At 43.6% G+C, this 25,342-nt stretch overlaps 5 protein-coding genes across 11 annotated transcripts; 2 read left to right on the forward strand and 3 right to left on the reverse strand.

Moving 5' to 3' along the window:
- Nucleotides 1–14: 14 nt before the first annotated feature.
- LOC117587558 (tetraspanin-17) lies at nt 15–21,144 on the forward strand. 5 transcript variants are annotated; one of them, XM_034278371.1, is made up of 6 exons: nt 16–408; nt 468–548; nt 603–881; nt 945–1,055; nt 1,152–1,268; nt 1,365–2,936. In XM_034278371.1, exons 1-6 carry the CDS (start codon nt 124–126, stop codon nt 1,431–1,433), a joined length of 942 nt encoding a protein of 313 aa, XP_034134262.1. In that variant the 5' UTR covers nt 16–123; the 3' UTR covers nt 1,434–2,936. The 5 variants fall into 5 exon arrangements, 4 of the variants coding, with proteins under 4 accessions (XP_034134258.1, XP_034134262.1, XP_034134261.1 ...); XR_004574070.1 differs by lacking the exon at nt 1,152–1,268 and adding an exon at nt 20,984–21,144 and having other exon boundaries at nt 15–408; nt 603–1,055; nt 1,365–1,544; XM_034278370.1 differs by lacking the exon at nt 1,152–1,268.
- LOC117587556 (beta-galactosidase) lies at nt 3,323–6,336 on the reverse strand. Its single transcript, XM_034278365.1, has 6 exons — nt 6,075–6,336; nt 5,850–6,013; nt 5,237–5,387; nt 4,838–5,177; nt 4,629–4,776; nt 3,323–4,565 (listed from the first exon to the last, which is right to left on the reverse strand). The coding sequence occupies exons 1-6, from the start codon at nt 6,204–6,206 to the stop codon at nt 3,476–3,478; spliced, it is 2,025 nt and encodes a 674-aa protein (XP_034134256.1). The 5' UTR covers nt 6,207–6,336; the 3' UTR covers nt 3,323–3,475.
- Nucleotides 7,863–12,670, reverse strand: LOC117587555 (breast cancer anti-estrogen resistance protein 3 homolog). Of its 3 annotated transcripts, none has more exons than XM_034278363.1 (9): nt 12,493–12,670; nt 12,303–12,428; nt 12,074–12,226; nt 11,835–12,009; nt 10,488–10,848; nt 9,367–10,428; nt 8,871–9,305; nt 8,394–8,800; nt 7,863–8,334 (listed from the first exon to the last, which is right to left on the reverse strand). In XM_034278363.1, the coding sequence occupies exons 1-9, from the start codon at nt 12,548–12,550 to the stop codon at nt 8,199–8,201; spliced, it is 2,913 nt and encodes a 970-aa protein (XP_034134254.1). In that variant the 5' UTR covers nt 12,551–12,670; the 3' UTR covers nt 7,863–8,198. The 3 variants fall into 3 exon arrangements, with proteins under 3 accessions (XP_034134254.1, XP_034134253.1, XP_034134255.1); XM_034278362.1 differs by having other exon boundaries at nt 11,835–12,012; XM_034278364.1 differs by lacking the exons at nt 11,835–12,009; nt 12,074–12,226; nt 12,303–12,428; nt 12,493–12,670 and adding an exon at nt 11,187–11,422.
- LOC117587557 (homeobox protein H2.0) lies at nt 13,632–20,992 on the reverse strand. Its single transcript, XM_034278366.1, has 3 exons — nt 20,403–20,992; nt 14,060–14,556; nt 13,632–13,995 (listed from the first exon to the last, which is right to left on the reverse strand). Exons 1-3 carry the CDS (start codon nt 20,914–20,916, stop codon nt 13,756–13,758), a joined length of 1,251 nt encoding a protein of 416 aa, XP_034134257.1. The 5' UTR covers nt 20,917–20,992; the 3' UTR covers nt 13,632–13,755.
- Nucleotides 21,145–23,732: 2,588 nt separating the features above from the next.
- Nucleotides 23,733–24,852, forward strand: LOC117587724. Its single transcript, XM_034278642.1, has 2 exons — nt 23,733–24,263; nt 24,322–24,852. Exons 1-2 carry the CDS (start codon nt 23,982–23,984, stop codon nt 24,775–24,777), a joined length of 738 nt encoding a protein of 245 aa, XP_034134533.1. The 5' UTR covers nt 23,733–23,981; the 3' UTR covers nt 24,778–24,852.
- Nucleotides 24,853–25,342: the final 490 nt, after the last annotated feature.

Here is a 25,342-nt window from a genome sequence, read left to right on the forward strand (position 1 = left end):
CGATACCTCTCATCGATGTTTTCGTAGCTTTCAGTAAAAACTAAGTGAAAATAGCGTTTTAGTTTATGTTTTAGTCATAGTCATTATAATTAGTGTACAAATCAAGTTTAAATCATTCCGGAGATGCCTGCAGTGCGCAAATATCGACGCGAGACAAGCGAAATCAGTTGCTGTCTGAAATATCTACTCTTCACAAGCAATGTGTTCATATTTGTGGCTGCTCTCATGGTTCTGTCCGTTGGCATCTGGGCTTGGAGCGAGAAAGACATGTTTCGCAACATTGCAAAGCTGAGTTTTATAGCCTTGGATCCGGCCTTTGTGTTGATTATACTGGGCGGAATCACCTTCCTTCTCGGCTTCATGGGCAGCGTGGGCGCACTGCGGGAAAATACTTGTCTCTTGGCGGCGGTGGGTACGCTTATTGTTTCCATCGAAACACAACTAATAATCTTATTGTCTCTCTGTAGTATGCCATTTTTCTGAGTATATTACTCATAGCTGAGATTGGCTTCTGTGCATTGGCATTTGTACTCAAGGACAAGGGCTGGGTAAGTCTCTCTATAATCAAGATACACTGATTTTAATGGTTTTCCCTACTCCAGATCAAAGACCAAGCTACTGAGGGGCTCAAAGCCTTCATACGGCATTATCGTGAGGATGCTGATCAGCAGAATCTCATTGATTGGATACAGGAGGACTGGCTGCAGTGTTGCGGCATCGACGGCCCAAAGGACTGGGACAGCAACAACTATTTCAATTGCTCGTCCATTGCCATTGGCAGTCGTGAGGCCTGCGGTGTGCCCTTCTCCTGTTGCCGTCGCCGGCCGCAAGAGCTCATCAAGAACAAGCAATGCGGCTATGATGTGCGCAAAGAGGGATATGTAAGTGGTTTTAGGTTTAGTTTTACACGTAATCATAATCCCATAATTAATCTGTGCAAGCAGCCTGTGGATAGGAATATACATGAGCGTGGCTGTTTGCGCGCTGGCGAGGATTGGCTGGAGGCACATCTAATAAGCGTGGCAGCGGCCTGCGTTGGCCTGCTGATGCTGCAGGTGCTCAAAGATCAGAATGTCCCTTCTTTTAGATTTTATTATATATGTTCTATTTTATTGCGTATTTAATTTGGCTTTCCTTTGATTTTTCGCTAGGCCATGGAGCTGTCCAAAATCATATATGAAAAGGGCTGCGTTCAGGCTGGCGAAGAATGGATGGAACATAATTTGATTATCATTTCAACGGCTGTCATTGTGGTCATGTTTTTCCAGGTTTTTATTTACCTTTTTTACTTTTTGTCTGTGTATTCGTGTTGTGATATAATTTTTTTGAATGTACATTTATTAATATTGTAATTTCCTTTGTAGATTTTGGGTATTTGTTTTGCACAGAATTTGCGTGCCGACATCTATTCGCAAAAATCGAAATGGCACTGACAAATGGCTCTCGCTGCACCCACAGCACTCTAGAGACAACTGAAAGGAGGAGAAGTATAACACCTCATACAAGGCAGAAGAGAAACACTACAAATACTCATCTACGCTTCGGTTAGTTAACTATATCTACTATAAATACCTTATACTATCTGCCCATATGTGTCTGTGCTCGTCTACACGAGTATGCCTATAGCTAGCTGTGTATGTGTCTAAAACTCAAACGCAAACGCATTCCGTCTTCGTGTGTGGGGACATTGACTAACTAATGAACAAAACATTAACTAGGTTGCCAAATTTTTTGCTGTTTTTACGTCGGCTTTCTCTTTGCCCAAAATCAACCGAAATGGTGAAAACAAAACAAGAAAACAAAAACCCAATGCAAAACATTTTGAATACATTTTCTATACATTTTTACAAATGAAAAGTAAACGAAAGAGGGAAGACATTTTTACTCGAAATGCAGCTGTGATATATTTTTAATGAATGTATAGAGAGAGACATAGAGAAAGAAAGAGAGATAGAGAAGAAAAAACAACAGAAATTATATGCAACACTTTCCAAACAACAAAAAAGGCAAAACCGAAAAACCGATAGAAAACGAAACTCATTCCTAAACTGAAAACAAAAGCTAAAACCTAGCACAAAATAACAACAAATATCTAACATGAATGCAACGCAATAATAATTATTTTTATATACACGAAAGAAAGACGCACAGATAGAAATATTGTAAGAAAAAAAAAACGCATACCATGTAGCTTGCTTTTCTCATTTCTAAAAAAGAGCTTAAAACTAACAGAAACAAACCAAACAAACAAGTAAGCTATATGTATATTTTTGCAAGAAAACACGAACTGAAACTTGATGTGAAACTCGAAAAACCCTCGTAATTTGTCTTGAGGATCAGTTTGTGGTTTATTTACTATAAAGCGCACACTTAACTTTTGTACTCAAAGACTCCTATAAAGGAGCACAAAATGCATTCGTTCTTGTACCTTATATGACAATTTATACTACACGAGTTGTGTTCGTAAATGATATAATTACTGACCCTGATTCTGAACTATTTATCTACTAAATATTTCCATTAATTATAAGCTCATTTATCCTACATAAGTATCCCCCAAACACTGCCCTGAACGAACAACCGATTAAATATTTATTAATTGCCTGCTGAAGATTCACTCCGTATATGTCCAAAACATTCCGAAAAGAAGTATTCAGTTATGGGTTGGTATCTTGCCAAATAATTGATTAAACTGAATGCCATGGAAACCATGATATTGCTTAAAAGAATCTCCTAATTTTGGAATGGATCTTCTTCCCGTACAGAGTCTCCCAATTATCTGAAAAAGTTCTCTCACCCAAAACATGAATTGATTTAATGCTCAATTTTTGCATAGAGAACTAGGAATCTCCCCATTTGCCAAACCCATTTGATAAAGCCCATTACCAATTAGGAATCTATCAAAATTTAAGCACAAGTATCAAAGTATACGTTAACAACAAAAAATAAGAGAATTACAATTACAAATAGGACGATAATGGTAAAGGAAAAAGTCAATTGAAAAACGAGCTGAAACTAAAATGCAAGTCAGTCAAGCAGCACATTAACGAAAACAATTTATTTAAATATAGAATTTATCAATTATAAATTTATAACAATAAGAATTAGCAAATATATATAAAAAATAAAGCTTAACAACGGTTATTGATGCAAATGATCAATCAACAAAAATATCTTCCAATTGCAATTAGTTTTGATTTTGTAATATAAGGGACATTTCTCTTTATTATTTAATCCCATAAAAGAATATATTTTTACAACTTACAAATCCAATTGGATTTGAGTGATTGAATATCATATTAGATGCACAACGGCTTTCCACTTCGTTCAAATAGAAGGATCTTTGATATAACTCTTGCTTAAATAATGAAAATAAAATATTTTCTAGGGCTCATCAAACCAATTATTCAAATGCTATAACTATAAGTATCTATCAGTAACATAATCAATTTAGGATCTCCCCTCATTGAATGTGTCACTTGAGCGGCACATCTCCAGACTGTCCGTCCAGTTGTGCACTTGCATCAAACTGCACCGCGGGCAGATCCTCACCACTTGCTGTCTTGTTCGCCCGTTGATACTCCAGAATGACCAAAGTGTTATCCCCCAGCTTGAGGATCTCATTGGGCACATAAAGTGTGACCTGGGGACCGGCCACTGGCCAGTATCGGCCCAGATTGAAGCCATTCACATAGGCCACACCCTTGCCCCAGCCAGCCATATTTAAGTAGGTGTCTCCCACCTCCTCCACCCTGACGGTGCCCGTGTATAGAACAGGTCCATTGCGCAGAATGCGTTGCCTGCCGAGGAATGCATCCAGTCTTTGCTCCCCGCTCTGTTTTCGCCAGTTCTCCACGGCCTCGTCTTCGAGGGGGAATGCAGTGCTCTTCCAGTTCTCCAGTGGCAAGTAGCCGCCGTTGTGCAGCTGGAGACTCACCTCACCAAAGATGCCCTTCGTGTCGTTGGAGATGTAGAAATTGACGCGACCCTGATTCTCCACCAGCAGCTGGAGCGTGCTGCCCCATCCTTTGCTCAGTGGGAGGGAGTATATTTGCGCCTCCCTGGACAGTGTGCCCACCAGCTCCTGATCCACAAAGACATGGGCACGATCGTTGATCTGATTAACCCTCAGGAGAGCCGGATCAAGGTCCATGCTAGGCAGTTGGGTCTCGTACAGCACCAGGCCGGAGTACAAATCGAGTTCCTCGAACGATTTTGGCTTTGTAGACTCCACGGGTTCGCCCTTGGCCAGTGCAGCACGTCCCTCGGCAGAGAGTAGGGCCAGTGCTGGAGTCAGCTCCACTTTGCCATATGCCAGTCGCTTGGCGGGACTCAGCGTAATCTCGGGCAATGGTAGAACTTCACCAATCACCTGCTTAACCAGATCATATTTGTTGGTCACGCCGCCGGCCTCGTCCATCACGGCATCGTAGTCATAGCTGGTGATATCCGCCGCATAGCCAATGCCTCCATCCAGATTGTAGTTGGCTCCGGCCGTGAAGCCAAAGTTGGTGCCGCCAAAGAACATGTACAGATTCACGCTAGCGTTGTAGCTCAGAATAGTCCTAAAAAGGGATAGAGTTCCCAGTTAGTTGGAATAATTTGGAATGGTAGCAACCAAAACGCACTTTAAGGCATCGGCCACCACTTGACCATCGCGTCGTTGATTCATCTCCTGCCAGTGGGTCAGCCAGCCTGGGTAGAATTCCGAATTTACCAGAGGACCCGTGGGCTGCAGTTTGCGCAGCATTGCCCAGATAGCGTCAATCTCGTGAACTGTTGGGTAAGACGATACGAGTGAAGATCAACCTAGGCGTCGAGGGATAACGCAACTCACTTCGATCAATGCCAAAGTCCGTGGTGGCAAACACATTATCGATCTTGCCGCAGCTCATGCGTTCGTTGGGTATGTCCGTCGTGAAGAGCAGCGCATTCCCCTGCACATACTTCTCCGTCTCATCGCGCAGCCAATTCAGATAGACTTTGTCGCATTCGTAGTCACCGTACTCATTCTCCACCTGCACCATGATGATCTTGCCACCATTGCCAATCAGAAAGTGCTGCAGGCGTGGCATCAACTCTGCATACCATTTGCCCACTTCGGCCATGTAATTTGCATCGCTGGTTCTCATTTTGATGTTTGGATATTTTCTGAACAGCCAGTGGGGCAGTCCACCCTAAAAGAGGCAGCATTAGAGTATTATTTGGTTGAAAAGATCCTCCTGTGTAGCCTTACATTGTCGCGCTCTGCACAGATATAGGGCCCTGGGCGCAGTATTATATAAAAGTCTTCCTCCTGGGCAATCTCTAGAAATTTCACCACATCCGCCATGCCTGCCCAGTTGTAGACACCATCGTGGGGATTGTGTAGCGACCATTCGACATAGCTAGGGGGGTGGAGCAAATGTAGAGATATAGTAGAAATGTAGCCCTAGTTATCCATAATGCTAGTAGTGCCCAGTACTAACGTATCTAATGCATTAAGGCCCGCTGCTCGCATGGTTCGCATGCGGCTACGCCAAGCGCCCTTAACTGCACGGAAATAATGAAACGATCCGGCGATATAGCGAAAGGGTTCATCATTCAGCAAGAATGTATTTCCCACATGATCTATAGTAAAACTACCACACTTTTGGCTGATTTTGCGCAGGCTTCTCTGTGACCAAAATAAACGCAACAAATTTCGAAATAATTTTTTATACATGACGTTAATGACAGATGTTGTGCCGCGTTTCAATGCGGCTCACAACGTTCTTCCTCGCTAATGCCGAAAGTGTGCTTCACCATTGGTAGCTTCTAAAGCACTTGTGAGTAATGTTTTTGTTTTGTGTAAGTTAACGACTACTCACGTATCCACTGCATTCAGACCCGCTGCTCTCATTGTGCGCAGACGACTCCTCCAGGCCTCGGGCACCGCACGGAAGTAATGGAAAGATCCGGCGACATAGCGAAATGGTTCACCATTCAGCACAAAATTGTTTGCCGCATGATCGATTGTGAACTTGGGCGGATCCTAACCAAGATATGCAAAGATGTGTTTCACCCACTTAATATTTTGTTTGTGTTTTGCTCACCTCACGTACTCCCTCGCTCTCACTCTCGCCACCGCCCAGTCCCACACAAAGGCCGACGGTGAGGGCGATCACCAAAATAATCACACAGCCGCTCATGGCCATTGTCAGCTTTCGAGTGCAGCGACAGCTCATGGCACCTCAAACGTAACTTTAAAGTTTAAATATACAAAAAAGCCTAGATCAACGCGAAAGCTTAAAGCTGACTTAAAGCAAACTTTGCTCTCTTTTCGTTTTTTGGGCACTGTGAAACGATCGACTGGTCTCCAGCTCTGACCAGGGCACAATGTCAAGCGATTTTCGAATGGGTTTTTGCATGTCCGTATGGCACTTTGTACAGCAGTCCACCCCGCACCGCACATCTATCCATATATATTTGTTGATAAAGCCTGTTATTTGCTCCCCACTTGAGGAGCTCTGATAATGCTGCACATTTTCGAGTAATCGTCATTTAAGTTTCCTCGTAATAATAACAGCCTCTAACGTCCAAGTGGTTTGCTTTCTCAAGTGTTTTGGGGTTTATGAAAGTATCCTATCGAATCTGCGCCTAATGCGGCAACTTAATCTACAAATTGTGTTTGTTTTCGTTCGGAATCTGGCTAATGCTGCAAGGTAATCTATACTGTTTTTTATGGAGTATTTTAGTGATTGTTTAAAGTGGGTTAATTTTGTTTTTGATGGGGTATTACCTACTCATCGTTTGGGTAAGTGTTTTAGGCCTTATTTCTCCTTTTTGTTTTCTATTAATATTAGAATATATTATTTTCCTTGTTAACTCCTTATTTGTTGTGGTTGGCTGTGGTTGCATGCTCTAAGTAAAATGAAGGAAAGTTTAAACAGTCCAACCAAATTGGTTTTTGAATTTAAAAACACACATTTTGGAGGTAAACTTTACAGACTGCAACTCGTGCTAAGTATATTCAGAAGTTTCCCATTGAATTCACTGTGTAATTTTAATAGTAGGGGGCTTTATATTGTAATGTTTTGTTATTGAATAGCATTGGAAATGATTTTTAAACTATCCAAAATAAAAGAACAAAAGATTCTATAATATTCCTATAAATTTAAGTTTAAATTATCTAAAATTCAAAGTTATAAGTGGCATAATTTAATCCTTTTCAAACCTGATATCCGAATGTTGAATGTCTTCATTCCGTTGTTTCCTCAATCCCACGCTGTAGAGGCTGTAAATTGCTCTTGAAAATAATCATAAAACTGTCAACAATGATTTAAAGTTTCTGGTACACATTTCCGAATTTTTTTCATAGAGATCGTAGCTCCAATTCCATAAGAATTTGAGTTCAGAAGTTCCATAAACGATTCTTTTTTAAACTTTCTATAAATAAATTGTCCACTTAATACCACGCTGTATGTAAACATTTAAGTTCAAGGCACTCCGAGACCAACACCCGATAATGATAATTATTCGCTTGAGAATTTCATAATATTTTCTGTATTTGCATTTGCATTTTATTTACTGCACTATCACTTATCAAAATTGCAAAAGAATTATACATTCCTAGTGGGGGTAGTTAAATATGTGTGTGTACATACATATGTGTATAAGATGTCTTTGATTAATGTATATTGTCCGCTCTATAGTTCAATAAGATTATTATTTAGTTGAATATAATTTAAGTACTAGACTTTGGTAGTGTGGGTGTTGTCAGAGTAGAAGATTTCTTGCCCTCTTGGAGAGAGTTGCTTGATAAATAACTCGTATATAGTATAGGTTCCTATTTTGATTCCTTTTCTTCCTTTCCGTCGTCGTATAGCTAGCGTTTCTTTTTGTTTTTGTTTTTGTTTTGTGGCTTAACTAAGGATTAATTAATAAATATTTGAACTGTAACATAAAGTGCTTCTTGGAGTGTGTTTCTGCTAAAATTAATATAAAATATACAGATACCCCCAGGCTGAGGTAGAGACAGCACGAAATTCAAATTTGCGGAGGGTCTGTAGACAATTGGAGATACATAGAGAGTAGATTGATTGATTGATAGAGATTGATTGATAGCTGGAAGTGTGTGGAATGACAATCGTTTTGATTATAGTATAAGTAATTATATTATAGTTATTATCAACTAGAAACTAGAGTCCATATCATCGTTGCTGTGTTTCAGTGAAATTTCACTTGACTTCGCCGGCCATCATGCAGAACTTGTCGGCCATTAGTGTTAGCACCTTTTCCAGCTTGCCATGACGATCCTCGGGCTTGGCCGTGGCCCCACAACTGCCCCAAAGGAACTTCACGTGGAATTCAGTTCTATAAAAGCGAAAATTATTCGAATAAACTCAAAGGAATGAGGCGTGTAGAGCACCCACCGAAAAGCATCCGACAGCAACTCATCCAGCCGAATGCTGGCATCTTCGAGCATCATTTTGGCATTCTTCCGATACAGATCGAGGCTCTTGAGGAAGCCGCGCGACGCATCCAAATGCTGGAAGTTAATGGACATGCCAAAGTCATCCGCCTTCGATTCCCACGGAGCAATGCACGTGTGATACAGCGCCGGACGATCGTCCATATTCGAATGGTTGATAATATCCATAACTGGACGATCGATGAGCAGCGCATAGAGCAGGACATGGGGCACTGTGGTGTTGGGCGCCTGCGGATTGGATGCCTCGTTCATGCTGCTCAAAGTGGGACGCAACTTGGCCTCGAATGTAAAGGCGCTGTCCGTGTACTTTTGCCGCAGAATGTGCCAGGCCTGATCGAGTTTTTGGATCTACACAGGGGAGGGGAACAAATCTCTTAAACATTTCCTTTAACATTTCCTAATCTTTAGAGTGACGCACCTGTGGCATGCACAGTCCCAACATAATGGCACAGAAGCCGAATAGGTTCCCCAATGCCGTCTTTGTCTCGACCGCAATCTGTATCCACTTGCTGAGCAACTGTGCCCGATCCAGATCCGTCTGACAGGTGAGTATGGTGACGGCCACCATCAGCTTGATGCACTGCGTTCGCTCGATGATATCCTCGCGAAAGAGTTTGCCATGCGGCAGCGTCAACAGCTCCAGTCCCGAACAGCTCAGAAAGTAGTCCAACTCATCGTCGGGCTGCTCTAGAAACAGACCAATATCAATGCGTGTTATGTGCTCCGCCAGCAGCTTGGGCCCCGTTTCCAGCAGCATCATCTTGAAGGTGTTCAGCGCATCACCATCCAGCGGCTTGTTCTCCACCGAAGGCAGCAACAAAGTGCTAAAGTTTTCAAAATCAAATTTGCTGCCCTGAAAGGGGAGAGAGGATGGCATGAGGATTAGTTCTTCCATGGGTACGTGCAGCACTCACCACTCGCACCTCCTCAATGGCCAATGTGAAGAGATTCTCCTCCGCTGCCATGGCATCAAACTCGCTGAAGCTCTTCAGTGTGCCATTGGACACGGAGCTGCTCATGAATCTTGGATTCTTGATGATCACTCCACGCTGTATGCACACCTCACTGCCATCGCCCAGGGCCGAGTCGCCCGAGCCATTGCCCGAATCGGAGCCGCTTGCCTGATATGCCAACACGGCGGCCATTGGCTCCTTGCGCGGCTTCGGCGGCGGACTGGGTGGCCGACTTGAGTCCGACCCTGTGTCCAGGCTGCAATTTCTGGCTAAACTGGACATCCTGGCTGCTGCCTGCTGACGCAGCGCCTGCGCTGCTGAAGTACTCGGTCTGGGCAGCGAGTGGCTGGTGAATTTATTCTCCAAATGTTGCTGCTGCACATCGCTGGTGGGATTGCATCTGGCTATGGTCTGGAAGCGGGCCAGTCCATTGCCATTGGAAGTGCCATTGCTGGTGCCATTGGCTGCCTCTTGGAGCTGCAGCTGCTGCTCCTGCAGCTTGTTAATGTTGCTCACGACCATGGCCTGTGCGGGCGTCAGGCTCTGGGATCGCTGCTGCTTCTTGCAGGGCAGCCGCGGCGGCGGAGGAACTTCGCGACGTGCTCGTGGCGGCGAGCAATGAGGACTACCCGGAGAGGCCACAGTCTGCTGGGGCACTGCCTGCTGCTGTTGCTGCTGTTGCTGCTGCTGCTGCTGTTGCTGCTGCTGTTGCTCAAAGCGAAAGACTGCACTTCCAGCATTGCCCAATCCTGCGCCATTGCTGCCCATTGGCGAGTTCAAAGGACTCAGGCCACGTAGGCCAGCCAACATTTGGCTGTGCAGCTGATTACCCACAATCTTGTGACCATAAAAGGACAGTGGATATCGCCTGTTGCACGGATACTGAATGAGAGCACCCGAGGCGGCAGAGATGGGTTTGCCAGAGCCCACATAGAAGGTGATCAGATCCGGCACCGTGTCAAAGGCATCTTCCTCAAACTGATATTGGACACGCTCGTACACAGTCTCTGGTTGTAGGACCAACTGGAAGAGATAGAGGATTGTGATTAGAGAAAAACTTTCAAGGATCTCCCATCACCCACCTTATTCAGCACAAAGTGCAGGACTGCCAACTTGCTGCGACAACTGAGCACATAGTTGTCCGGCTGTGAGGCGCAATCCCGCACCAGGAAGTCTCCTTCCCGCTGGACAATCTCCTCGGCCCGTTGTCGTGGCAGTGGTCCGTGGTACCAGGCATGGGAACGCAGCTCCCTGGCATCCAAGCTCAGCTCCCATTCGAGGGCCTTCTTCAGGGCAATGGCCTCCTGTTGCTCATTGGGATTCGGCGAATTCACGGCAATCGGTGTGGAGGCATTGCTGCCGCTAGTCTGCTCCATTTCGCTGTCAATGTGGGCACCCCAATGGGGACTGTTGCACCTGGAGCGCGGTCTCAATTCTTCGTAGCTGCAACAGAGAGAAGTGCAGGAGAGAGTGGGTGAGCGGTTGGATGAGTAAATTTCCCTTATTTTGGGTAATTTCTGACTAGCTTAACGGCCATTCCCCCAGAAGCGGCACTCAATTGCGGGGACATTTCGCTCCCGCAGGGATATTTTGGTCCTTGGTATATGCACCAACTTTTTGTCTGAAGTTCAAGTGCAAAAGAAATACAAATCGAATTGTAGTAAAATGTTTTGTAGCCGGGGGGGACTTTCTTACTCCTTTTCAAAAGAATTGTACACATTTTTGTTTGGACTTTCTTTTTCTTTTCCGTATATCCTTTCACTTAATTTCTTATCACTCACCTGCTACGCCCATTTTGATTATGCCAAGCTTTCTAATCAAATCAAATGTGGGAACGGGAAACGCCCCAAAAAAAACTATTTAAAATACGGCCAGGCACAGGGCAGACTCTTCTTGGAGTCCTAAACGACTTTTAAGTCGATTTTTCCATGCAAGAATTGCCTTAAATTTTCATCAAAGCCTTTCAACAGCAACTACAAAACAAAAAATTTATATTTCTATATATTTTCGCGTATCGCCGAATCAAGTCTGAACTCTGCGCCGTTTGCAATTGCTCTGAAAATGTTACGGCCATGTCCCAGGTCCGTGGTCCCTGTTCTCCCCATGCTCTCGCACACGAGCCGTGCATTCGGGTTGTCCTTGCGAGGGTTGTTTCGGTTTGTTTTGGGTTTTGTTTTAAGACTCCTTTTGCCGCTTCAAGGAAGTTTTTGTGTAGTTTTTTATGTGCGGGGAAATTCTTGGAGCATGCGCAGAGTTTTTGTTATTGAAAATATACGAAAGAGATTCGGAAAAGAAGGAGAAATGCGGGCAGGGTGGGATAACGTATAATTTGGTGGAAGATAGTTGAAGTTTGAAATTCAATGAAGACGAAATCAGATTGAACTGGATAAACCTGCCCAAATGTATATCTATTTTAAAACCTTACTCACATGGTATTTGTATCATCGAAAGTCAGTTGCTTGAGCACTTTGCCACTTTTGGTGATAATCAAGTCCCGTCCACCGCTATCGCCACTGCCCGAGATATCGACGGAACTATCCTCCAGATAAACCAATGGGCAGGAATTCTTGCGACGCGGCACAGCACGCGGCCTGCTGCTGCCAGCTGCTGGATACAAAAGCTGAGGATATATTAAATGTACATATATCGAATGATTCGGGGGACTTACCCTCCAAGTTCATGGATTGCCGGCGCTTTGCCCGCACACCCAGCAGACTGTTGATCATCAGCTGGCGATGCGCGCTGCGTACGCCACAGCGTTTTAGCTCCTTGTCCGTAATGTCCACCACATCATCCACAGTGCTGTAGGCCTGCAGATTACCTAAAGAGCAGGGAAGAATGTACACATGTACAGTGCTAGTTAGAGCAGGTTAGAGAGGAGAGACAGCATGCCAAACCTTCGTACTGCTGCAGCTCCAAGAGATCCAACCACTCGGCAATGCTCATCCGGGAGTTGTGCACAATCACAGCCAGATCCTCCCGCCGGCGTGCGGCATTCGTGTAGCGAAAGTTCCAAAGGATACCTAAGAAAGAGTTGCAAGAACGAATTTGTATGCTGCAGAGTCTGTTTCTGATTGTGTCACTTACTGCTTCGCCGGTTTGCCACATTGCGCGGCTCCAGTGTGCGCGGCTGCACATTGCCCATTATGTCTCTCTGGCTTGTGTAAGGCTCCCCCGTATGATATACAATTTCTATTATTATTATTCTTTAATTAAGCCGTCACATGGCCACCAGTCTCAAGACTCGATCTGAAATTCAACCGTTCGCTGTGCTTTGCGTCAGAGTACTGAACGTGACCGAAAGGCAAAGCCGCGAGCATGGGAGAAAAAAAAGAGCTGAGAGTACGCTTTTTGTGTTACTTAAGCCGATAAGGGAATGCTCTTTTAAAGGCGAAGATTACTTCGAGCAGGAGTGGCCAAAAGCTGAATGGAAGTAAGTTTTGATAATTCAATTGCTGAGTGAATGGTCTTTTAAGAATACTCTTAATGCATTTACTTCAACAACTGTTCTGCTGTTGAGATCTTTAAAGACTAAGACTTCTTTCTCTAACTTGGCAAAGTTGAGTTTTAGTACTGCTATATCCTTCACCTTCTACTGTATCTGCTTTACAAGCTTAATATCATCGAATATATTTCCAGTACCCACCAAGGTCTACAAACTCCCTCTCCGAGTTGGTTAACTCTCTGGCAGCGCATAATAAAAACCATAAGCCAAGCATGAGTAATATTTCAATGCCGTGCATCCACACACAATTTACTCTCACTGTTTGTCAACAATTTGCTCTCACTGTTTGTCTAATTACTGCTCTCCGAGACACACACTGCTCTCTCCCCCAACTAGCACCCGCGCTTGACCAACTGCCTGCCGATCTCAAGGGGGGATTTTCATTCAGTTTTCGTTTCGGGTTTATCGTTCATTTGATTAGCGGAGAAGGCCTCAGAAAGCCGCTTGTCGCCGCGTCTCATATTTTCGGCTGATCGCAGCGTTATTCCATTAATTAAATTTTCTGTATCTGTTTTTTTGTTGGCTATTGTCTTGGCAGTTGGCATTGCGTATTATGCTCGTATTTTCATAGGAATTATCAGAGAAATTGTACTCTCCATCTTGTTGCTCTATTCAAACAAGTAAACAGATAGATGATCCCTCTCCATATTTACCCAAGTAAGGCCAGCTGTGACTGTGCACTTTAACATTTATTTTGTAGTTAAAAATTATATAAATAAAATAAATTAGAGGGAATATTCTACGTGACTTAAGCTACTCGACATGGTACTTTACACAAGTAACAAGCATGCGACTTGCATGTAGTTATGCATGTACGAGCATGTATTGATGTAGAATTCATTGCTCTACTCCACCACATCAATTTCTATATCATCGTCCGCCTGTTCGCTGAGCTCCGCACTCGAGCAGCTATCGGAGCTGTAGTCCAGCTGCTCCTGTGTATGATGGCCAGCACCTGGCATGGTCGTGGCCTTCGTGGCAGCCACACTCGAGGGCTGTGCATGAGGCTGCTTCTCTTGGCCACTTTTTAGATTCTCGCGTGTGTGTCGCCATTTCATGCGGCGATTCTGGAACCATACTTTGACCTGAAGAGCAGGGGAATAGCTATAAATATTTCTACACTCGAAGTTTTCTCTTCCTGTAACCCACCTGCGCATCTGTCAGATTCAAGCGTGCCGCCAGCTTGCGTCTGTCTGGCTTTGTAATGTACTTCTGTTGCTGGAACTGTATTTCCAGGCCCTTTCGCTGCAGATTCGTAAAGACAGCCCGTGACCAGGAGCGTTTCCGTTTCCCGTTGCTGTTGCCACTGCCACTGTTGCCGTTGCCGTTGCCGTTGCCGCCCCCATTTTGGCTGCCATTTTGCATTGAGGCTGCCGCCTGCGATGTGGGAATGTTGTCCAGCAGCTGCTGCTGCGACTTGCCCAGAAATCGCTGCTGCTGCGTCAACTGCAGAGACTTGAGGCTATGAAGAGGCGCCAGCAGCGCTGCAGCTGTCGAGGCTGCATTCGTGGCAGGTTTCTGCTGATGAAGGTGCGACTGATGGTGAGGCTGATGGTGCGGCTGATGATGCTGTGGGTGTTGCTGGTGGTGGTGCTGCTGATGGAAGCGTAGAAGAGCGTTGGTTGCCAGAGTGGGATATGAGGTTGCTGAAGGAAAATATAGGAAATCGAAAAGTATTATAAAGGTGCGAAAGGTTGTCGATATTTCCACCACTTTATTTCGTTTTAAGGGCTAGAAGTAACACATGATTATAGAGAGATATTAAAGGTCCCTGTCTCTAAAGTTTTTTACGATCGTCTAAAGTAAAGACAACCTCTCATAGAGAACATGACCACAGCATCCCAGAATGAATCCACGCACTATTCCATTTTCCTTGATTTATTTCCCATAACTCTTCCGTCCTTTATATGACGCTGTGGCTTGATCTCTTAGGGTAAACCTTTTAGCCAGAGCATTCTAGAGTTAACTCTTACTTGAATTCCTTAAAATCCCTTATACTACTATACTACTAGAGTTAACTCTTGCTCTACTCCATTTTGCAGCACTATTGGCCATGTCTTTGCTTCCATCTTGTACATGCCGATGTGGCTATATATATATATTGAAGATCTCTCCCCATTTAATTTATCTTCCAATCGATTTTAATCCACATCATTCTAGAATGAACTCTCACTTCCTTTCACTAATTTTCCATAACTTTTCTTCCATCTTTTCCCAGCCATATTTCACTCACTTTTATTTATTTTTACAAACCCAGCCTCACCCTTACTCAATCGCCATATCCTCCCATACCATTAATTATTGCCCATGTCCGGTGGAAACAATATACATTAGTTGTTATATTTTTTAAGCTTAAAGCCAACCGAAAATTTACGCATTTCCGTAATCAGGAAAAAAACATAAGGAAAATATTATTCCGTTCCGTTCGGTTCCGTTCCGATCCGATCCGCGTGCAAAATATGAAATTCAGAAATTGTGTGTGTTGTTCGAGTAAATTATTTTGTTCAATGAAAACGCACGTTGAAAATATTTAAATGAGTTTGTTTATAATAAAATTTTCCACTTAATTGGAAATAATCATTGAGGGAGGCATTGTCGGCGGGGCGGAACCATTTGTATTTGTTTATACCACAAAAACGAAACGAGATTTCAGTAGAGCAACAATTAGCGTTTCTTTTCGGTGCAGAGCCAAGAATTATTTGGGGTAATCGAACACGACATGGGGCACACGAGAGAGATGTGTGTGTGGGTGTGTTGTATCTGTAGGTCGAGTGCCTTTTCATACGTTTAAATGTTTTTTAAATATCTCAAAGAGCTGCTGATTCTTTCGCTCCTTTGCCTTAACTAGTTTATTCATCTTTTTATTGGCTTTTGTTCATAAAGTTAATGCTTGAATTTTCGCTTTGTTTGTGTGTTCACGCGGCATGCGTCTAATTATTTTCATGGCAAGCCATTTTATTTACTCTAGAAAAAAAAAACACTCAACGATGTGTGATTCTTGGATATTTTGCAGCATTGCAGCGGAAATGCGCTGCTGCTCCTTGCTGCATTTGCATCTGTATCTGGCCATCTGCATCTGCGTTAATTAGCCTGTTTGGCACTTGGTTTGTGTCACCCGTCGGCGGTTTGTTATAATGAGTTTCCATCAATTTTCAACACCTTATTCCTCGGGTGCACAGCTCTCGCCTTGGCACAGCGCGAGCTCTTTAATTGCCGACTTTTCAGATACATTTGTAAATATCGGGCGCCCCAATACCCAATCCACAATCCCCATGCATCCCAGAGTAAATATCTTAATGAGTTGTGATAATTCCGAGGCGTGATGCTAAATCACACCAGAGATTCCCCCACTCCCCCTACTTGGCTGTTCCCTGCAGGGATGCGGATGCACTCGCAGTTGGGGGATCTGCTCGGCTCTGAGATGTTTGTGTGCTGTCTTGGATTTACGAGGAAATTTCCATTTCTACGGATTTATTTGACCTGCCATTCCCCGGGGTATGCCATATTTATGGCTTGGCGAATATTTTGTTTGTCAGTGCTCTGCGGTGCTCTCCTTTTTTCTGGGTAAACTGCGAATGGACTCTTCACACTGACCGAAACGCCACTGCGCTGTTGGTGGGCCATGTGCATACGAGTACGAACCCTGGTCCATCAATTGTGATGAGCAGGTTAAGTGATTAATTTATGAGTTTTTGCTCACGCTGTAAATTAGGTTCAGGAATGCACTAAATAAGTGCAAGGTTAAAGGCGAACATTTGTTTAAATAGTTGCTAAATATTTGGTAAATAGTTACCCAAATATTTAATGAATGGTTTCCTTACACACAGGAACAAAATTATTCTCAATAATTTCACTTCAGTTTAAGTATAATATTTTTTGATTCTTTGTGCCCTCAGCGGTGAAATATTTAACCTGAATTCTCATTTAAAATAAACATTTTCATTTTTAAAATATATTTTTTTTACAATTAAAATAATGTATTTAAATATTAAAATATTTTAAATATATTTTCTACAAAATGACTATTAAATGTTTATTTTAAAATGTTGAATACATATTTAGATATATAGTATATTAAATTATATTTAAATCCATGTAAATACCATTTAATTTCTCCATTCTTGAATTTTCAAGCAGATTAATTAGTCTAAGCATTAAGCTATGTTTGGCTCAGTGCATAAGGAGGCTTCGATTTAGAAGAGCTTTGAGCAAGAGTTCTTAAGTTCGTACACTGTTTCCATGAATATTCTATTTACTCGGGTAAATGTTCATGGATAACGAGCTTGATCATTTGAAAATGATCGTAAAACTGAAGAAATAGTTTTCTTTGATCAAAATCATCAAATCCTATTCATATATGATGATGATATGTTGAAGATCGAAAAAGTGTATACATATGCATGAATACACATTCTGGTGACGATACAAAAAATGTATCACATTGTGATAACCAAAATAAAAGTTATGGGAATCATTTAAAAAATGGCATTAAACAATAATTAATAGAGCAGAAAGCGCAGTCAAAATTCGCATTACAAATCCATCAAAAAATGCCAGATCACTCCATCATTCAATACCAACTTCAATACGTACACTTAAACAATCGAAATATAGTTAATCCCTCTCATTATAAGTAATCCTCCCCTGCTGCTGGGAACTCTTTGCCATAATCCCTTTGATACCACAATTACGAAATCCACTCTCTCTCTCTCTCTCTATGTGATGTTCATTGATGAACGCTGCTGTGATCGCTGGCAACTCCATGTAGCTCTAGCTGCAGCCAATAAAGCAAGCAATTGGATTAACATATAAATTGTAAATTAATTAGGCAAACGGCGCCAGATTATCGCTCAGACATCAGCATTCCCATATAGCAGACAAACGTTTTCAGCATTGATGCTGCTGGGGGGAATCGATCGATCGAGCGATGGATGAATCTATCGCCAGCACCCAAGGAAAAGCCCAAGTAAAAACAATCAAACAAACTACTCAACACCAGGCGAGGCAAGCAAACAGCAACAAATAGTCAAAGTATCAGCAGGGAAGGGAACGGAAAGATCGAGGGAGAGAGATCTTCTCTCTGGCTTGGCCCCAAAGTGTTTTTATGATGTGCGATGCGATGCGATCAATCCATCAAGAAATGAATCCGCCAGAGAGGCAGAGAGTTGGCTGGAGCAGGTTGGTCGCTGCAGGTAGCCATCCTCTTCCTCCATCGCTCCACAGTGGGTGGCTGTGTAAATAGTTGCCCTCTGGCTTGGCCCCTAAAAATACCACAAACCATAGGCATAGGCAAAGCCATTGCATAGCTTCAGTTATTCCATCATTCAGTTGGTCATTTACTCATTCAATCAGTCGGGTCGGTCATGCGCCTGTCATTAGGCTAAACGGCAGCATCGCGTTGAGTCACAGTAGTTGGGCCCAATGGCGCCCCATCTATCAGGGATCGGGCCAAAGTTCTTCCAAGTTCTCTTACTGCAGCTTCAAGTTCTCTGCCAACCTGTCCTCTAGCCCCTGATCTCGGTGGCAGCGGAACAATTCATTATCGTTGGCAATTAGATGGATAGCTATCTGTATCTGCCCATGAATGACGGGCCAATTGCTCAAGCAAATAAACAAATTGTTCACCCATTCCCAGCCAATCGCTTTTCACGTAGGTCGAAGTTTATTTTTAAAGTCTGATTCCTAATTTGTTCATAAATTGCTGTTAATTTTCGACCGTGTTCTTTCTGTTCCTTTGAATTTAATTTATTTAATGTTCCCACAAGGATTGATGAAACACTTTCAACGATCGTTTGCTTCGAACCGCTTCGGTTGATTGAGGAAATGTCGAATTTAATTCTCTTTACTAATTGCCCTTCCATTTGCACCTGCCCGCACGGAATGTGTTTGAAAATCGTTTAATATTGATGATAATTTTCATAAATGTTTTGCTCCATTGAAGTGCGCAGATTTCGATTTATTTCAATGTGCCGCTAATTTGTTGCCATACAAAAGATTTCAAAGATTTCTTTCTGAATGATAAATTATACAAAATAAAATGATATCATGGCTAAATGTTGCTCGAGCTAAGGGTGGGCTAAAGTGTAGTAGATTGCAAGGAAGACCGTAAGTAACATTTAATTATATTAGCTGAATTACATGTGTAGCTGCTCTCTTCACAGCATAGGCCATATTTCAATAAAAATTTGAACACAAACCACTCGTGGCATGGGCTGACTGGCTTCCCTTCCTTTCACAATCTTCGACAATATGTTGGCATGCTTCCTGCCCTTCCCCCTCGAACTTCCTTTGCAATCGATTGCAAGCCCTCTGCAGCTCTTTAGCACCCACTTGATAAGTATTGTATATAAAACAAAAGCCAGCACCATCGAAATGTGTTAAATGGCTTGCAGCCTGCCTGTCCGTAACAATGAACAATTTCTATTTGAAATGCCTTTCCTATTTCTCATATAAACAAGATCAAAGCAGTCCATGAGCCATGGGCAAAGTCGTCGTCCCCAGAACAGTTCAGATAGTATTCATCGGTATACAAATATCCCCAGCAGGAAGTAACGTAAATACACGGAATATATCGAGATATTCTGCGGTTTGGATTGGGTTCTTCTGCTCAACAAATGGATTGTTTTCGTCAAGAGTCTGTTCGAACAGTTGGCCCGGCACAATATTGCACAATATGGCCACAGATCAACTAATAATTCCAATAAAAACAAACGATTTATGGCCAAGCGTTGCGCTGCTCTTCCAGGAATTTACATTTTCTACGTTTTTCACTCTTTTGGATTTCCTTTGTAATGTGGATAAATTGGTGCGTAATTGCAGTGCATACTCCGTGCTCTCCATGCTCTTTGCCTCGTAATGAGCTGAAGATCTTTTTGATTGGCAAATGGGGAAACTTCCTCAACAGATCTTTTGATCGTTTCTGATCGTCTGATATCCTGAAGATGGCTGAGCGTGGAATGCTGAGTGATTGGCATATCGGGAAATATGATTGGAGGTGTTTGAATGATTTTGCTTTGATCAATCGCGAAAAATCGTATTACGTGAGCCTCAAATTTGTAAGTGAAGTGGTTTTCTAGGGATAAATTTGATTGTGTTTAAGTGGTAAGTATCGTTTTAAGTTTAAAACGGTTTTAAGCTAGCGGATATAGGACATTTACAAAGTGTTTCATGTAGGGAAATCATCAAGGAAATGTAGCAAGGGTTTATCTATCTATCTATCTATCTATCTATCCGATATATATAGATAAAGCACTAAGCTATAGAAGAAAGACGATGCATAAAATAAACATGTGAACAATTTGTATTTTTATCGGCATATTCTCTGTCTTCAGATCTTTTACAACTGATCCTGACTGCAGATCCCTTTCCATGGCCATGACTCCGACTATAACTTGTTAAAAATCTGAGTATTTCTGCACTTTCGATCCAATCATTCTCTTGCCATAATCCCCGCTTATACAGATATAATTTGAGTTTCCAAACCATGTCTTACCATGTTCATTAGCTCGAATGGGCGTTGGTCTCAGCACAGATTTGTAATCCATATAAAGGTTCGGGTATAGCTTATCCAATCCTGCCGCATAGGCATAATGATGACTTTGTGTAGTTTGTAGAGCAGAAACATGTCCTAGCTTGGCAGCCTCTGCCTGCGATTGACTGAAACAGTGTGGAAATATGCAGCAGGAGAAGACGCTGCCATCGCAGCAGGATCTCGTGGAGGAGGATGAAGAGTTTGTCAGGGATTCGCTGGGATCAGAGCCCAGCAAACGATCGACACTGAAACTGAGTTTCACTTTGGTGGTGCTGGTGCTTGTGGGAGGCGTTGGACTGGATACACTCGTCTCGGGACTATGGGTGGACTCCTTGGGCGACAGATCGCGATCGCGATCGCGATTGCCCGGGGGCGATGGCAGCTTCATTTCACATTCGCCGCCGTAAACATGAGTGCTGAGATTCTCTGGCATACTCTGTTCCATGCTGGCGGCACTTTCGTGTTGCAGTAACATTGCTTTGACTATGAATACCAACAGTTTGATTCGCAGAGATTGAAACACTTTGTATCGATCCTTTCAGATCAGCAATCGATCGATCCAAACACCGTCGCTCGAAACGAACGCGAAACTTGTGGCTAAAAGGAGAGCCACTGCGCAGCAACCAACCGACCGCTTAAACCGTTTTGTACCAGAAGACAACCCACACAGAACTGAGTGGAACCGGCCCGGGAGCATACCCAACCAGCGATCGATTGCCGTTGGCGCACAGCACACCACTCGACATGGCATTGTCTGGCCTGGCCTGGCGTTTAGGTAAATCTCCATGAGATTGTGTGCTGCTGATGCTCACAGTGTGCTCACAGTGGTATGATATCTGAGGGAAACACTAAAAGAGTTTCGGAATGATTATTGTTATTAGCAGAAGAGGAATGGGTAAGTTGTGTAGCGTTTATGGTTGGTGGAACATTCCTTCCATCGAATAAAGGCTACTAAGGCTGTCTGGCAGTCCAGCAATTAGGTAACCCAAAAGTCGGAGCCTTGCTTTACTCTTCAATCCTCACTCTCAGACATTTTGCAGCAATTTAAATGATTGGCTCCCAACATATTCTCCAATATCTGGACTGAATGCCGCATAAAACAATAATCAATTACTCCATAACTTACAACCCAGACACTTTGCAGCAATTTCAATCCTTTATCTGTGCAGAGCTCCCTAAAAACTTCTTTGCCACACATTTTTTGAACACTTTTGCACCACTGTTGCCGCACATGGCTGAGAGTCGCGGGTGCTGTTTACACACAAACACCGCCGCTGTGTCATTAGCTCAGTCGGAGATTGCTTGCCCCGATCGCTGTACAGATTTGTTTACCGATTTCTCCATATGTTGCCGTACTCCCCACACACATACACACACACACACACACACACAGCGCCAGAGCGAACACATGCACATTACGGTTATCGACGTTCGGCTGATTCCGGTTTCCTATGCGCGCCCACAACTCGTGGAGAGGCTGCCATGGCTTGGCAGCAGCGGACCAATACGATCGATCGATCGCTGCCAGTGGGCGGAGCTAGTGGCCAGATGTGCTGCCTGGCTGTGTCTGTGCCTTTGTCCGTGTGTCTCTGTTGCTCACACGCGGAATGCGGCGTGCCTAATTGCCCTGGGATTGAGCGATCTTTGTGAACTCTGTGAGCTCCAGGCTGTCTGGGGCTGCATGTTCCGTTGTTAATAAAGTGGGTAACGTGCAGGTCATAAATCCAACCGCATTCCCCAAAGGAAAATCTTTGAAAAACATAAACAAATCCGCTCAGAATGCACAATGCACTCTCCATAAAAACTTTTGTCTGGTGTGCCATTAAATTATCGCAAGTAAACATTCGATTTGGGAACTCTGCTCACTGCGCGGCATACGAAAATAAAGTGAAAAGAAAATTGCGAAGCGGAAATCGTGTTATTAATGGAGAGTTTCCCGCCCTCTCTCTCTCCCTAGCATACTTTCCAGGGTTGAATCCACCTCCCCCAGTGGGTGGAAAAATGGTGCCCCTCACACCCTAGTACCAGCCCCTAGACAGTCCACAAATTGACAACGAAACGAGAAGGGACGTGTGAGACGCTTCTTACGCGTCACAACTTTTATACCCGGCACTCAGTACTACTTCTGCACCTTAGCGGTGTTTTGTCAAACTTTACATATTTTCTTCATCTGTCATCTACATCTACAACACTTCTCACGCCAACACGCTCCGTTAGCTCGCCCCCCTTCCCTAGACCCACACACTGCAAACTCACTGCAGAGGCAGAGGCAGAGGCAGCTCCCGCACACAAAAAAAAAACAAATATAAGCTGCGTGACGGGGTGGGTTAAAAATCGGCAGAGGCAGAGGGACGGCAGAGGCAGAATAATGCAGAAGCAGAGTGTGAATGAGAGAATGTGCAAAAAACAAATATAAGCTGCGGGACGGGGTGGGTTTAGCCACTGGAAATTAATTAATTCATTGGTGATCTGTGGTGAATTTGGGAATTTGGTGATCTGATAGATACTTATAGTTTCCTTTTATCTTCAAATTTGTAGATTTGGGAGGTTTTCGCCCTTTTGCGGGGGCGGGAGGGGGCGTGGCTCATTTTTTAAATACACTTGTAACAGTGTGAGCATACAGAAGTCTGGATGCAAAATTGGGTGGCTCTAGCTCTCATAGTCTCTGAGTACTAGGCGCTCATCAGGACGGACAGACGGATAGATAGACATGGCTCTATCGACTCGGCTATTGATGCTGATCAAGAATATATATACTTTATGGAGTGGGAAATGCTTCCTTCTGTGCGTTACATACAACCGATATTCGTAAAAATTCAATATACCTTATTTACCCTTCGAGTACCGGGTATAAAAATAGGATATGCAAATGCAACCCAATGGTACACAAGACGGGAGAAATGTAAATGAAAACGGGTGCTAAGCTGGAGGAATGGTGACGGTGACATAGGCAATGCTCTATGTTGCGGTAGGAATACTTAATAAAGATGACTTGATAGATAAATACAACAAGGATTAATTGTAGATTGAAAAGATAAACGTGGGGAACTTCGCTCTGGAAGTGAAAGAGTGGGTTTCCATCAGAGAGACTGGAGACCTTTACCAATGCCAATTGGGATATATATACATCAACAAATATAATTCGGTGTTTTGAGAGGAAAATTGCAAGTAATATTTCCATAAGTAGATCCTGGTTAAGTCCTGCTGGTGGCAGGAAAGATATCTAAAACATCTTAAAAGTTCATTTCCATATTCCTAAAATTCTTGAGTCACCTCCTGCCCCACAGCCATCGCTCATTCGGAACACCCTTCATGTGGCAGGGAATATTCACGTATAATAAATGCAGAAAGGAAACATACAAAACGCAACCAAAAAAGAGTAAACAGACACGAACCGAGTTCGCCACACTCCTGCAGCTCCGCTATGGGTAAACCACAATCAAAACAATTCGGTCGGAGGCAACTCAATTTGGGTTAGACCAGGAACAGTACGTGCCATCCGCTTGGCTGGAGTCGTTGTCGTTGTTATCATTGTCCTCGATGTCGCTGCCTTCGCCAATGGAGTGCCTGAACCTTTGCGAGTCACCGCAGCATGAGCGTGAGGATGAGGAGCAGGAGTTTAGCTTTCGCTACCCCAGCTACATGTTCCCCGATGTGGAGTATAACAAGGACGATATACCGCTGCCGTTTAAGGCCACTCCAGACTCGCTCTTTAATCTGTGTGCTGCTGTCGTGGATGCCCAGGGCCGCACGGAGGTGTTCAAGTGGAGCATCCTGGATGTGGCCGATTGGCTGCGCGACTTTGGCTATCCCGAGTACGAAGTGAGTGGATGAACTCCTGAATGCGACAGTGCCTGAAAGGGCTTACATTTACTTCCAGCAAACCTTCAAGGAGAACCACATAGATGGGCACAAGTTGCTCAGCCTCGATGCCATCTCCCTGGTGGCTCTGAACATTCGTAACTTTGAGCACATTCGCCATCTGGGACGCGGCATCCGAGCTCTGTACCGCAAGGAGCTGCAAACAGCCACGGAGACAAAGCAGCACAGTGAGGTGTACAAAACCTTCAAGGCCCGCACTGGCCGCAGCTACGAGGGATTGCGCGAAACTGAACTCCTGGGACGCATGCACATGATACGCTCCGTCTTTCGGGACGTCAACGATTGGGATATGATGGAACTGCACATGGCTCGAGCTCCCATCAGACGATATCGTGAGGTGCTGGCTAATTCTAGGCGCTACAATCTCTACGGACCATCGACGGCACGCAGGGAGCCCATAATCATGGACGATGTAGATGCCACAACTTGGTTTGATTTTGGCGATTGTTATTAGGTTTCTCTAGCTGGAAGGAAGAATGCAGGAACATCGAACTAATTCTAAAGATTCACTGGAAATGTTGTCTTAAAACTTTATCGAAACCAGATAAATAACCTGAATACAATTGCTTCCTCCGGTTTTCGCAAATTTAATAAAAATTCCCGCGAATTGAATTTGGATTATGGGAAGCTATGGAGTAATTTGCGATGGGAATAGTACTCTGAAGAACAATTTCTTTTTCACTTTCAAAGCGTTTATCTTCCAACAGAGTTTTCACAGCATCATTTTGCATAAACACCTTTCATGGCTTGTTAAGAACACCCAAGTTAGCAGCCATCTAAGCACACATGAGTAGTAAGTAGTAGATCATTACTAAATCTTGTAAAACTGAACACATCAAATGTTTAATTGCCTCTTTCTGTGCCCAAGTGGCCTGAAACAATGCTTTGCAAATCTACGCTCATGTTCCACCCATTAAGACTATCTTTTACTGCCACATTTTAATGCTTTGATTTGTATTATTTTGATTCAGCTCAGACCAAAAATCAGTCACTTTCCCTTGCCCCATGGCCCATTAAAC

This window comes from Drosophila guanche, unplaced genomic scaffold (assembly GCF_900245975.1).
Source record: "Drosophila guanche unplaced genomic scaffold, DGUA_6, whole genome shotgun sequence".
Classification (NCBI taxonomy): domain Eukaryota; kingdom Metazoa; phylum Arthropoda; class Insecta; order Diptera; family Drosophilidae; genus Drosophila; species Drosophila guanche.